General features: G+C 47.0%; 1 protein-coding gene across 1 annotated transcript in view; it reads right to left on the bottom strand.

Moving 5' to 3' along the window:
- gpc1b (glypican 1b) overlaps positions 1-15,428 on the bottom strand; it is a 50,396-nt gene that overhangs the window by 20,970 nt on the left and 13,998 nt on the right. The window contains exon 3 of the mRNA XM_040171053.2: positions 1,398-1,556. Within this exon, the coding sequence (XP_040026987.2) occupies positions 1,398-1,556 (159 nt within the window). The remainder of the gene's footprint in view (positions 1-1,397; positions 1,557-15,428) is intronic.

Genomic DNA, 15,428 nt, shown 5'->3' with positions numbered 1-15,428 from the left:
GATCGGGGTGAGATAAAGGGACAAGGGGAACTGCGATTGTGACCACAGACTACGTTTATTTTTACGGTTAAACGGAAGTTGTGACTACAGATTGAGATGCCGGGTTCCAGCAACTCATTTCCAGTGACTGCTGTCTTTATTTGGACACTTTAAGTGTTGGGCTGCCTGGCTTCAAGGCAATCGGCAATGCCATGAACTATTTAGGCCAGTTTGGCACAACGTGTTGGAAGAGGACAGTGTTGAGGAAGTAACAAAGTGAAGGGTAAGGGGGAAAAAAAGTGCAATTGTGGGTGTTTTGTGCGGAATTTGAAGAAATTCCCTACAGGAGTTCCCAAGATATCGGGTTCATTAGAATGGGACTGATGGACGGCCAACAGAGAGACATGAATTCTGAGCACAGATGAACAAAAAAACAGATACAAATGACTTCATTCTGAGGCAACACAAGTAAACCACCCTGGTCCCGTGGGTCTCTGTGTATTCAATTACGAGTTTTTGGATGCACATCATTAGAATGTTTAGAGGCTGGAGCTGAGTGCTGCTTGAAAATATGTGTCTGTAGATGGTACTGTTTAAAAGGCCTGCTGTGCTAAATGAGGTTTTCTTCCTGAGAAATTGGGAAAGCTCAAGAACTGTAGGATGACATAAACTACCCTTTGAGATGATGTGAATGTCCTGGTCAGATTTTTGTGTGTGTGTGTGTGTGTGTGTGTGTGTGTCTGTGTACTGGGGGACTGTATTCCTTTCGCACAGCCCCCCCGAGCGATAAGGAGGCACCATGAGAAAGCGGGACAGCGCCAGAAGGCCGGTAAAGAAATGTCACTCTGCCACTAATCACTGGGATTTCAAAGGGTCAGACTAACTAGCCAAGCTCAGCGCCCCGGCTGACGGATCCATTGTCACCAACTGGCCGAGAGGAACAAGTGCAGCACAGAGACACCCTTCTATTAACTGGAGCAGGTCATTAGACACAAGTAATTGCCTCGGTGCGCCAAATGTGCTAAGACCGAAAATCCCTCCCTCACCTCTCTCTTTCCTTGTCTCTCTCATTTCTCCCAGCTCACACTCAGAGCGCTGCAAATAAGCCCTGATTTTCGTTCATGTCATTATAAGCGCCTCTGACAATATTGTGTTGTGCTGCAGAGTAGATTTGGTGATTGCTCCACATACAACATCACAACACTTGGAAGCACAGTTAACATCATTTGAAATGCAAATGTGTCATGAGACAACGGTCTGCCTGCAGGGATGTTCTGCCTGCTCTCCTCTCGGTGCGTCGTTGCCGTGACGCCGACACAAAAGGAGGACACACAGCTGTGTCCCTGTGCAGTACATGTCTTCTCTCGTTCAATGGTCTCACATTTAGTCCCACACTTATTGTGCATACACAAACTCACCATCAAAGGCCTTGTGCTGTCCCATGAGTGAGGTCTGCAGGGTCCGGCCGGCCTCTTTCAGCACTCCCTCCATCTCCCTGCGGCTCTGCGCGGCCAAGTTGTCCTCCATGTCACTGGTGCAGCAAGTGTACCCCTGGGAGCAGATGCGCAGGTGCTCCCCTGGATGGAGGACAGGCGGATGAAGAAGAGGAGCGAGGATGGGGGTGGGTGGAAGGAAAGGGGGGGTGGGGGGCAGAATAGATGAAGAGAAGAAAAGGGACAACATTATCACTCATTATCACTGCACACGTCACTTACACTTGTCACTGGTGCACTTTATTTTTTATTTAACATAATTTTAACTTTTATTCTTTCATTTTAAACTAACCCATAGCATTATTTCTTATTTTATTCCTCGTGCACTGTTGTCTTGTCGTCCATTGTCGTACTGTCAGCTGTCACGCACCAACCGCCAAGTCAAATTCCTTGTATCTCTGACATATTATGGCAATACATGTTTTCCTGAACCTGCTGTTCATTCAAATCAGTACCCGGCGGTGAACATGAGCAGGGACAATTAGCAGCAGTGGCTTTCTGTGGCCTTGAACACAGCCTGTTGGCTGAACGTGTTCACCCGTCTGATTACCTGGCGAGATGCGCAGAGCGCCGGAGCAGGAGTACGCGCTCATCTCCACATGCAGTTTTAATGAGCATTCCTGACGCACGTGCCTTCGAAAAGATGTGAGAGACTGATTGAAAGTTGGTTAAAACGGCAGTCACGCTTGTAGCTGAAGTGAGACGAAAAGATGCGAGACGCATCCTCCGAATCGACCGAAGCAAGCCGAAGGCCTCACGTGGGCGGCGTTTATTTGCAGGTAACGAGAGAACACATTGTTGCGATGCAACATTTTGGATTTTTTTTTAGATTCCTCCCTGTTGTTATTATTGCCAGACAAAAGCGCATTACACAGACACACGCATATATTATACCAGTTCAAAGAAAGAGAAAAAAAAAGCGAGAACGCAAGCAATGGTTTTAAAAAACAAGGAGCGAGGCAGCGGGTGGAGCGGGGGCACGACGAACCACGCCGAGACGTTAAGAGGCGCACAAACAAATATCAAAAGGTTGTAGGAAGGCAACACTTGGTGAGGCCTTTTTGTTTTCGTGCCATTGTTCATATGTGGGAGTACATTTGAATAAATATTCTAATTGTTGTGAAACACCAATAATGTCATAACTGAAACCGTGGCGGGTTGATGCCGCTAATCAGAAAGCTTTGTGTTACGGTGCCACATCCACAGGGGATAAGAACCACTGTAATATGATATCCAGTGTCTGTTGAGAATAATTAAGGAATATAGCCACATACTGCATATGATATAGTGTCTAACTTGGATACTTTTTGGATCACAGCACAAATCTAATGCAAAAAGAACAAATCATGTCAAAAATGTTTAAATCGCCGTAACAGCACGGCGATGAGGTAAGATTACGCATCTTTTCTGCGACATTTTAAACCCCCAATCCTAACCCTTTTAAAGGTTTTAGTAACACACATATATCTGCAACATACAAAACATACATGCTCTCTCATGTACTGTAGATAACATGTGCAGTAAAACAGCCTTTGGTTCTGTTATTAATGGACAGGCTCAGGTCTAAGCCTCCAATCATCGAAGCTTTTTACACATTATAATATTGCGACTCTGAAATCTCAAGGGCTTTATTTACTGTATGTCTGAATCATCGCATCACAAAGGCATTTAGAGAGGCGGTGTGGTAAGTAATTAGTGATTTAAGTTATTAGCGTGCGCCTGGCAACGGTTCCCGCTTTGATCCCCATCGCAACCAAGTTTCCACAACTTAAGTGCCTCAACTTTGACCAACTCTTTACAGCGAGTCGATTAAAGGACTTTTCCCCCCTTTGAACACCAAAGTCGACGACGGGAGGCCCAGTGTCGGAGGAGACGGTGACATCTGAGCGTCTCTCAGCACCCCGAAAAAACGGCATCTCTAATGCAAGTCAGTGGGATTTGTACTTCTCCGTAAGATGACGAATACATTGCATGAGGGGGGGGGCGAGGAAGTGAAGACCAGAGTACAAAGAAATGGTTAGGGGCAAAAAAGGGGAGGCAGGGAGGGAGGGAGGGAGGGAGGTCAGAGAGAAGCTTGATGGAGAAGCGGCTGCCATGAGGGGTCAGCTGCTATGCGTCAGCCCCTCGGATGGACGTTTAAATGCCTCCACTGGTTTTAGTGTCGCTGTGTGCTACAGGCACACAGTGCAGTCCGCTAGCTGCCTGCCATTTGAAGGGCATCTGTGCGAAGAACAACACACACTTAAAACCGCCACACACTCACAAAGCAGCACACACACACACAAAGAGACGGGGGGCGTGAGGCGTCCGCACGCAGCCGGGCAGCAAGAAGCAACCTTCAAAGGGTCCATATCACATTTTAATACAAAAGGAATGACTTTGCGTATACACAAATTGGACACGCACAAGTGCAGTTTGAAACGCCGTTCCGGAAACGCATCTGGCACACGGCAAAAGAAGGTCACCTGTAAAAGAGCCCCACGTTTCCCAGTCGGCTGACCTACAGGTCGGCTAATGTTACAAACAGGGCAGTCGCCTCCATTTGGCTCAGTAAACCGCACCGTGTAAGTGTGTGTGTGTGTGTGTGTCTTTATTTGGGCGAAGACACTTTCCCCTAAACTTTCAGTGTAGAGGGAATGTTTCCTTAACAAGCAGACTCTGGCTTTTACACTCGTTCATTCTCTCCCTCTCTTTTTCCCGCACACACACACGCACACACACACTTTCAGTCCAATAGCCAGAGGATACAGTAATCAGCAGAGGGGGACAGCTCAATCTGGACAGGAGCATCTAAAGGGCCACGACAAAGAGGGCAGCCAATGATGATGCTGGAGACATTCAATTTGCTCTGCTTGCGATACCAGACACCCCATTTTCTGCACTTAGAGATATCTAACCAAAAATACACGTTTTCATCACATACCACAAGACCACTCCTCGTACTTTAGAGATTTACTCGTGCTTTAACCAATTTCCGGCGTACCCTGGTCATTTCCTGTCGCTATTGTTTTTGCTGCAGTCTGAATAAACTTTGTGGAACGCGAGATACACTTCGCGTCTCACAAGAGATGACAAATTGCCGGGTACGAACTGCAAAGGTTGGGCACAGAGACGAAAACAAAAGACAAATAAAATCTTCTCAAAACGAAATAATCTATTCAAAAATATTCAAATGAACAGAGTAGGTGTTGTGCATTAACAACCACGTTCTGGGAGGCCAATCAACACGGAGGAAGCTGTCACAATGATGCTTGGCTGTTGCTGCTGTTTGGTCTCCGGGTCTCAGGTGAGGACGGGGCAGGTTTCCTGGGGCGGAGTGCTGGATCACTTCTGCATCCCCCCCGTCTGAACACCCTTCTTAAGGATCTGCAGGAGCTCCAGTCTTCGCCAGGTATTGCTTCGGAGAGAAGCCGCTTTCTGATTGTGACATTTCGCCTTTTGTCTCTAAGTCTTGCTCCCATTGCCGGAACCTGCTACACGTTTGGATCCTTCACTGCCTGCCTGCTCGCCCCCCACCGAAATCAGGGGAACTATTCACCCCACGACAGTCGTTTTTTTTTGTTTTTTTTGGACGGATACGGCTGCTTGATCGGTGAGCAATTCCCTGAACCATTAGCTTATCACTGGCCACCGGGGAGGAAGGCTCCTATTAAACAGTAACGTGGGAATGCTGCACAGGGTCGCGTACGCTGTGAAGAAGCATGGGAGAGACTGACAGCCAGCGGCGTTCACAGACGGTGGGAAACACGGGGGGGGAGAGGAGAGGGCCGACAGGAAATTACGAATGACTCGAAGCCAAAGTGTCTGGGAGTCTGTGAACCGGAGGAGGAGCTGGAAGTGCTTCGCCTGGTTCGGTTACGTCACCGTTCGGCCAAGGTTTGTTTCTTTCTGGACCGGGTGTAACAAAAAATAAATGAATGAACAAAACGTGGTCTCGCAATCACAACTGCACTCATGGTGGTGGTTTATTTTCAGACTATTTCACGCCTTTTGAGGCACATTAGTTCCGTCGATTCGGAGAAGGTTAACCTGCGCAGGTGTTCTGCTGATTGAGCTGGGGCGCTCAGACTTTGACTATTCACGGCGTTCATGGTGGATTTTAAGCGTAGCCCCATTTGTGCACAGCTTATTTCTTTGTCCTTGACATTGGTAAGACGGAAAATTGCAATAAAGTATAATCTTTTTTTTTTTCCATTGCTGTAAGCAGAAGCTTATTTGGCCTCATAGCCAGCACAGTGTGTATTTAAGCCATTTTCTAAGATGAAGAGCATTTCCCACAGTGGCACAACAGTTAACACTTCCTGATCTTGATTGTTTTTGCGTGGTGTTTGCATGTTTTGTTCCTAGCATACAATATAAACATTGTCTACACACCAAAGAGCTCAATAATCAACCCCCACATCAGCCTGGGCGCAGTTGGCACCTGTTTGACCGAGCAGTGAAATCCTTTGCGAACAAAGCTGTGCATACGCATGAACCAACGTCCTGGAGTCCATCCGCCTGGCAAACCTTCATGCATTGTAGTTTATTAATAAGACGGCCGTCATAATGAAAAAGACGACAGGAGTTCGACGTCGCAGTAAACCAAACCAGGCGACCGCTCTGGTTGTGTTTTTGCATTCTGACCCTCGCGCTGAAGCTTTGCAGAAGCACACAGACATTCAGGGCCGTGTTACAAGCTTACGGTTGGTAAATCTGCGCGACTTTTCTTCTGAGGGCAGATTCGACAAAAAAGGAACAACTACGATGACGCTCACACGCTGACGCAAATCACAAATGCTCCCGGGTTGGGATTGCCGTTGCATAACCGACACTGTTCACCGCGTACAGCGCGTGCGTGCGTGTGTGCGTCTGCACACATGCTGTGGGGTCTGAGGGATTAGCAGCCTGATCCAGTCGTTGATGAGAGTGTGTGTGCGCGTGTGTGTGTGTGTGTGTGTGTGTGTGTGTGTCCAGAGCGAGGTAGATTATTGCCCGTGCCAAGGAAAAGAGCCATGGACACCAGGAATCACGCACACGGTCACACACCCACACTTGACCAGTGGATTAGGGTTCAAACAGGTGAAAAGTTCTGCTGCTGAGCCTTCAGATATCTCATCCGCCAACTGTGCACATTGAAATCTCACATGCCGAACCAGCACGCGCTTCGTACGGGCTGACTAACACCTACCACCCTGCATTCCTCTTCTGCTGTTAGTCCGGCTACTTTGTGCGCCAAACTATGACACACACACACACACTCCGGGAGCGACCCGGGCTTTAACCTTAGACCCTCAGTGCTCACCAGTGTGGTAACGTGAGCCAGCCAGAGCGTGACATAAATAGCTTCTAGAGGCAGACGAGGCGGCGGCCACACTGCCGAGGGCCAGCTGATGCTGCCGTCTTCCAGCCGCTCGCTATCCGACCGGCTCCCCGGAGGGAAAAGTGAGTATTGCTCTCCAACGTCTCCCTAAACAAATGTGTACTCGACTTGAGTCCCACTGCTTTTAATGGGCTGGGAAGAGTTCTATCAGACGACCCGGGGAACAGTGTAATGATGTGGGCTGCGGAGGGAAGATTAGCCTACTTGGTTTGAGTGTAATAGCAGCGGCCGTGATTAACTCAGTGGTCAAGTCTGTGTTAACAAATGGGAGCAGAGGAAAATGTTAAGTAGGGGAAGCAGAGTGCAGCAAAGGACATGAAGGGATGAGAGGAGATGAGATCGGGCGCGATAAGACAGGATAAAAAGGGACCTCCGCTCCTGACCATCTACTAGTTTGTTTCATTTGACCATAACTCAACTCAGTCGTCTGTTGCCCTGAAAGAGAAATACAACACGTATATATGTGTGTGTATATATATATATATATATATGTTAAAAGAAAATGATAACTGAATTATACAGCGCTTCAATAACTTGCTTAGACGGTGTGACCTTTTTAAAGAAAGTCAAATAGTTTCAAATAAAGAACCCACGCAGTGAATAATATCATTATGAATTGTGTTCCTGTTCATATTATCTCCCTTAGTAACAGATGTGAACCAGGCGCTGGATCATCACACTGGACAACGTCATTGATGATGTCATTGTTTACGATGTGAAATGGATATTTCTAACGCAAGACAATAGCAGGAGAATGTGAGACAACCTAAACTAAAGCTTTATTTATTTCCTCTTTTTGAGGACCACTGATAAGTAGAACAATATCCAACATGAAACAGTTGTTAAGATGCGAGCCCTGCGCTGTGTTGGACAAAACCTGTGGGACCTCACCATGGGTTACAACCAGTTTTGTAATTAGGAAGCTGAAGTCCTCCTAAACAAAACTGACCACCCACTCTGATGAGACACGCACAAATGCGCCCGAATGCATCTCTCCTTCCGGGCTCAGAGCTGCTTTGAATGGCCACAGCGGCCTGTCCCATTCACTTAGCAGGTACGGCCTCAGTGCTGTCGAGGAGGCCGATGTGCTTGCGTAGCCTCCCAACGAGCCTGCCAACTTGCCCATTCATGTCCTGCCTCTTTCAGTGTCACCTCCACTCTTTTCCATTCCCTTCCATCTTCTTTTTTTTTTTTTTTTGTTCACTTGTTTGTCTGTTGAATGAGATTGATTCCGACTGACTGAATTTACTTTAGACTTAACAAGAATAACACAGCCAACGAAATACTGTGCCGACAGTGAACACACGTGCTGTCCTAGTTGCCCACCCTGCCTGTTACAGGCGTGTCTCAACCTGAGCTTCGGCTGTGTGTTTACCGACTTGCCGACTCTCAATAAGACAGAGCGGAAAGGTCTGTGAAAAGGTTTCTCCACAGAAAGCTACTGCGCTAGTCCTACCACTATTTCTACCACTATTGCTTAAACTTACGTATCGTGGGCCATCTCAAAATAAAACGAGGAAAGAGCTGACCTCATTTCTGTGTGTGGAAGAATGTGGAGTGTTGGTTTGCAGTGTGTGTGTGTGTGTGTGTGTGTGTGTGCGCGTGTGTGTGTGTGTGTGTGTGTGTGTGTGTGTGTGTGTGTGTGTGTGTGTGTGAGGGGGTGAGTTTTCCACTGAATATCCAGCAAAAGTCTTTGACATGAAACACATCAGGCAGAACGTCCTGTCACATGACGGCCGACCGGCCCTCCTGTCTCCTGTGTAACCGCACGCAATGAGGTTCCACCAAAACTCTTGGCGATGAAGGAGGAGGAGGGAGGATGAAGAGGAGCCCTGTTCACATTTAAACCTGTAACACTGCAGTCTTTGACACTCTGACATTTTCCAAGGAAAGGAACGTTGTTTGTCTTCTCACAGCGGACAGAACTGTTCGAAATTAATTTGCTTGCAAAAGGCCGAATTACAAAAATAATGAAAACTTAAATGAAGGGCATTGTTGGTTCTCAGATTTAGCCTATGATAAATATTTTTTGTATTTTTATTTCTCCAGCTTGATTGCTGATCATTGGACAGCTTCCCTATTTCCTGTAAACTCTCCATATTGAGAATCACACCTATCAAGCTTTTAACAGTTAGTAACATGTAGTCGTTGCTACACAACAGCAAAGAGTTTAGACATGTTTCAAGGTGCCCGGGTTACATCACCAATTTGCAAAAAAAAAGCTTATTGGCTCTTTTCCAAGACTGATGTCAAATTTCCCCAATTGTGTGAAAGTGAAGCCAATGAAAAGAAGAGCGATACGTCGGCCTGTTTGCAGGTATTAGTGCAGATGACGAAAGTTCGTGGCTCGACACTTTTAAGAGTGCAAGCTTCCCGTTGTGCCGCGTCTGTCTCCCGAAGGTGAAAGAACCAACAAAGGAGCGAGCTCCACTCTGCCGTGTGCTGCTGAGAGCCGGAGAGGCTGATAGATAGAAGCTGACCTGTTGTTGCCGGGGGCCTGTCAAAGCAACAAGAGCTCAAAAGAAACATTCAGCCAGGACGGAGTCAGAGACACTGGCGTGGAAGCTGGTGGGTGATGCAGCTGAGAAAGATATGTGGGGGAGAAAGAAAAATGTGAAGGTGAGCACATGAAAGAGGTGGTGTGTGTGTGGTGAAAAAAGCAGAGGGGATGATACGTTTTCACGGAAGTGCCGAAGCTAAAGCGCGAACAAACGGCAAGAAGGGTTGGGAACCAAATTATTTAGTGACCTAAGAATAACTATTTTCACTCACTTGATGCATATTTGTTTTACAGTGTATTTCAGATCATAATAGTTTACTATTTGGGTTCATTTGTATTGCTCTCATCAAACTTTACAGGCATAAAAAAGTTTTAACCCCACCCGCAAAGCGCAGCAGACGGACAACAATGGATAAGTAGTCGGAAAAGTTATGTAATAAACTAATATAATGCAAAGAGAAAAAAGTAAAAGGTAACTTTTATTCACGCTATACCTTATTTTCATATTGTCAATAAATTAAGACACAAGTCTGGCTCTTGATGAATGAATTGATTTCCCCATCACACTGTGTACGTTCAAGTTGGTCTTTGTGTACAAATTCACATCATCAGCTGAATAAAATTTTTCCTGATGATGAGCAGCCAGAGACAGTCAATCTATCCTAAATCCAACACTTTAACAACCGCCCCTAAAACTTCAATCTGACAGTTAAACTAATGAATAAAACTTCCCGGCGGTATTGCAGGGGAGTTGCAGGCACCGTTGCTACCTGCCAAAACCTTTTGATTCTCTAGAATGTTCTCACCCTCGTTCACACATGATGATTTCCTGAAATTGCACAATGCATAATTAACAGAACGGAGCGGTTTAATGCACTGCATGAAATCGCATTCTCAACCTCACAACTTCATAGTGTGTATCAAATAAAACACTGAAAAATACAGCAGGCTCATTGGTTGGGCAGTTGTTACTTTATGGAGGGTTTTGCAGAACTAAATAGTGTTCTGCACTATGTAAATAGTAATAACATTAATAATAATCTTTTAGACCGCCTACATTTACAAGCTGTCAGCCAAGATTGATGCGTCTAACTTCCCCCCCACGGACAGAAGGAACGGTTTGTTCTCTTACTCTTTGACAAGAGATGATCAGAAATGCATTTTTAATAGAAGACAAACGGAACATTTGATGGAATACGTAACTCTACTATTTAAAGTCTCTCACTCTGCTGCCACAGTACAAAGGCCCTCATTAAAGGCCGTCAATCACCAGCTCTCAACCCACAAGGACACACCCACGCCACTCCCATCAAACCGCTTCCAAAGCAAGATGGAGCGGCTGTCAAATCCTCGGGCAGATCTTCTTTGATCCTCAAATAATGAGTCAGATACGTATTAAATGCTGAATCTGATCATAGATCGGTACTTATGACTGGCGATATTTGCCTCAGTCACAAGATGAAAGTCTCTCAGTCCATTACGGAGGTCATGCTCTGCCCCCCTCCTACCTTTGCCTCTGGGAATTTAGCCAGGGAATCTGGGCTGCCAAAAAAGCAGATCCACACTTGCCCAGATCCTCAAACGCTGGCAGGTTTATTTATGGCTGGTTCTCTTTACCGTGGAGGGTTTTCTCTTATCTGTAAAATTTTGTCATTTGTCTGTATTAAAAACCAAGATAAGTACTATCATCATCCCTCATTTTGTGGCATTATTGGTTCCACGTAACTTACTGGTTATGTAGTCAGGCCGCTTTGACAGTATCGCTGCTCCCTGCCTTTAACCATTAAAACGAACAATCTTGCTGAAGTCTGATCAATCAACAAAGCACCAACAGCAGCACTTTAATCAGTGAACCAACAGCCCGAGCTCTGTGTTCCCCCCACGCGCGTGTTGCTGTTAACTGACAATCAGACGCATTATGGCTGTGGGCTTCAATGATCGCTCTCAAACGGCCGCTCGTAAGTCCCCTCACCAGTGACTCACATTAGGAGCCAGATCTGAAAAAAGGGGGCCGACATGGGAACTGGCGCTGTACAAGGAAAGCCCTGTTTTGGCGACGCTGTGTGTGTGTGTGTGTGTGTGTGTGTGTGTGCGCACGGTGTGCGTGCCAAGCTGTCTGTTTTGAAGTCAGGTCAGAACAGGCGAGCCCTCCAGGCCTCACTTAGTCACTGTGAGTCAGTGAAATGTCTCGACAAGGGACAGATAGACACGGCTAACTGACAGACAGGCCGATACGCCGAAAAGGCAGACAAACGGGAAACATGACAGCCGCACGGCCAGTGGGCAACGAGACAACGGGGCGGGAAGACAGTTTGGCGACGGGCAGGCAGGCAGGCAGGCGACGGTGCAGCGGCCGACGGCGCGCAGACGAACCATTGGAAAGCAGCAGGACTGTCAGGACGAAGATGAAGATGCTCAGAGAAATGTCAGAGCTATTAAGGCTGCGGTCTGTTTTCCTCCGCGCCTCCAACCAGGCCGCTCTTTCTGCAAACCTCAGTAAACGGTCCCATGGAACACCACGGAGCACCCTTCACCGCAGCAGCTCATTCCAGAAACCAGGCCACCAGATCATTGTTCTGCGTAGGCCCTGCATCGCTGATGTTGCAAACTGATGCTGCCTGAGGCCAAACAGCATGGGCCTTGAACATTTACAAATAATAATTAAAGAACCACAACCCCTGGCTGGGCCTGTGCTTGTTTGGGGGGAAAAAAGGGGGCCTGATGGGAAGCTGAGTCACCTTCACGTTGTTCACAGTGAAGCCAATGTTGGTATTTTTAAACTAAAGACACAAAGCAAAGCATTCTGTTTATATGTGTTGCTATTCAATTTTGCTGGCGTGAATGAGGGAAACCGTTCCGCAAACGACAACTAACTCCACACTAGCCTGTATCGTGAACTTTGACCCTGGTCCACTTGCCTTTTATCCAACTAAGAAACGGAAAGACAACATGAATCAAGACTGGCACACATTCCATTATTAGTACGATGGGTTAATACTTGTTAGCGTGACAGTGCGAGGCTGACTGGTCACAGAATGACCCTTCAAGCTCTGAAACAAGCTTAATGATGTAAAAAAGCATTGGTTCTCTCTCGTTGTCAGGGACAGGGGACAGATTATGGGCAGTTTGAGAATGAATGTTTTGTGCAGCACAGTCCAAGCATTCTTCACAGATAGATCGGCTGGAACCACAGCAAATTACCCTTCAGCATAGCCGTAACGGAGCTACACCCAGAAGGGCTTGGGCCTGACGTGAAAAAAGGTCAGACTAGAACGTAACAAGTGGAGGAGGCAGAGAAAAAGATATGCGCTGTGCTCCAAAGATGAGATAAACAGTGCTGGGAACTGAAGATCAGAGGTGTGCACACGTTACTCAGATATTAATGTTATTTGGCTATAATGTAAAATGAGTTCCCTTAACAAAGACTCACTGCGAGTCGGGTGTTAAGCTCTTCACAGGCCGCCCTTTGGGCCTTTAGAAAGTCCCAATCTTGGCACATTGGCCGTGCGGGAGCAGCTTTATTGCGGCGCACTGACAGGTAACGCCTCAAGATGTGTGAAAGGAATGTTTGTGTCTTTTGCCGGCTGTGCCCGAGTCTAATATGCCTTTCAGTCCGGGCCTGAAAGGGGGGGCTTTTCATATTGTAGGTTTTCTTCTTTGAAAAGGAAAACCTCAATGCTTGTCGAGTCTGCACTCATGAACCTGGAGGCGCAGCAGCTCTTTGCTCATTGGCTTCCCGGTATTATCCTCCTCTGTCTGTCTCTGTCCTTCTGACGTACCCCCGGCTCGCTCTGTCATACCCGCTATTAAAGGCTTCCTCTCAGAGCTCACGTGCCTGTTGACATGAAAGTTTGCTGTGTTTTCCTGTCGTTTGTCAAAGCGTTGTTGGTTTGCTGCCGAGCTGAGCTTTAAAAGCGGAGCTTGAAGCTCCGTCTTGCACCTCTCAGTGTCTTTTATCCCCACGTTTTGTAAGTCTTCCATCACCTTTGCAGACATCACATCTTCTCAAACACTCTTTTTTTGTTGGAGTTTCTTCTTTGTCAAGACTTTCTCTTCTTTCCAAATGTGGCTTCTCATTCGTGTCATCATAACTTTTTCAGTGGCAGTGTTTCATCTGAGAAACACAGACTGGAGTTTGGGTCCGATGAGAAACACGGCGATTCGCCGGCCTCCGATAGCAGTTTATTTTTTGATGAGACATTGTGTTTTCTGCTTGAAGTCAAAGTTTCCATCAATTTTAATTGTGGTGGATGAGCTCAACCCGCTGCCCTTTAAAAAGCAATCGAGCAATCAAACTAGCAAACAAAGTCAGCCGCTGGTGTCACAATAGCTGACATCTATCTTGTTGAATTTAAAGAGGCAGGATTCTTATCATCTCACCAACACATTCAATTAAAACGTCCTTCTCTGTGGTGGTGTCCAAATATTTAAGAAAAAAAACGGAATAGACATTCCCCTTTTCCCCCCCACGGGCTGCTGAAATGGGACAAAGATTCTCCACTGGAAACAGTCATTAGAGAGACCTGGCCCGTGCTGAAAGGCTAGATGGTTATCCTCTCGCAGCGAGATGAAGGCAGAGCGCAGGGAGGGAGAAGGAGAGCCGACAGGGAGGCCACGGGGAGACGGATGGGCCACTGGCTTCTGCCGAAAGGGTAGATGGTTATCCTCCCACCGCGGCCTTGGGAGCAGTTGGGGTCGAAAAAGAAATTTACAGAGCGTCGGCGCGGGGACAAAGAGAGAGATGGAGATGGACAACGACACGGAGAGGAGGAGAGCCGCTGCTGTCTAATGCCACTCATCTGCGACTCGGGGTCCTTATCCGTGGCCACACGCCAGCCAAACGCAAGCACACAGGGCGACTGGGAGGCGGCAGCACAGCACCGGCAGAGCTACAAAGCCGGCATCTGTGTTGTAATGTGAGACTACTATTCACTTGACGATGACCGTTTTGGTACCTTATTATAACAGTTTTGCCATTTGGGGAAATACTTTCTTCAAGAGAAAGCGGATAAGAGCTGTTTTTTTTGGGATGCTGATGAATATAAGGAGGAATATTAATATTAAATTAAGTATGGAGATGATAGGCATTTCCGAATGTTTTAAGAAGATCAATTTTTTTTTAAATCTACCAAAAGAGTTTGCAAAGATGCTCAAAATGGATGCAAGCATGACTCCTTTTACCTTTTAGTTTCTGTGAGAACTCTGGCAGCTGCGTTGTGTACGAGCTAAAGTCCAGTTTCACGACTTGATGTTTAATGCAGCTGCAAAGTATATGACCACGCACAACCCCTCTTTGAACTAAAAAGACACCTTACACTCCAAACCATGGTCCACCATGTTATTCACGAGGAATGCAGTCCCTTGTTCTGCAGCTCCTCCTCCTGCAGGAGGGCTTTCCACCACCTGCTCCTCCCGCTCCTCCTCACCCAGCTGTGGGAAGGTGTTAAACGCTCTGAGGAGGGACCGAACCCAGCACTTGCATGACATCATGCAGCGGCTCCTTACATCCACGCTACCTACAAAGGCCGTCATTGTGCGCGCCGGGCCGGTCCGTGCCCTCCGCCCCCCCACGTGCCCGCGTCACACCACCCGGATGCCGCCGCGCACCGGCATCAGTCATCGGGGCAAAAAAGGGCACTTTTAATTACCTTCAAATCTGTCAGCTGCCGCAGAGCGGCGTCAGATCACGTTTCGGCTGATCTCGGTGGAGATTTAACCCGTAAAAGATAGAAGTCCCCTTTCATCCGCTACATGCACACCGGAGAGAGAGAGCAGTTATACAACAGGTGTGCGTGTGTGTGTGTGTTTATGAACGTGTCTGAGGTTTTGTGTACTGTAAGCTTCTGAGCTAAGGTACATGTCGGGACTAGAGAGGAATGGGTGTCTGGGCTGTGAATACAAGGCTGTTTTTACACCACTTGATGTATAATCAGTGTAACGTTGGATTATGTTTTTTATTTATGAATGAAGAACATCAAGAGTAAGATATTGATTATGGAAAAATAGTTGCAGTCAACAAATGTCCGGGATGCAACTGTGGCAGAAATACAAGCTCGAGTTACTTGCTGTGACATTTTTGAGAGTGGAAAATGGT

Source organism: Gasterosteus aculeatus, chromosome 3, assembly GCF_964276395.1.
Source record: "Gasterosteus aculeatus chromosome 3, fGasAcu3.hap1.1, whole genome shotgun sequence".
Taxonomy (NCBI): Eukaryota; Metazoa; Chordata; class Actinopteri; order Perciformes; family Gasterosteidae; genus Gasterosteus; species Gasterosteus aculeatus.
The sequence above is the reverse complement of the archived record's forward strand: the minus strand, read 5'-3'. Positions and strand labels throughout refer to the sequence as shown.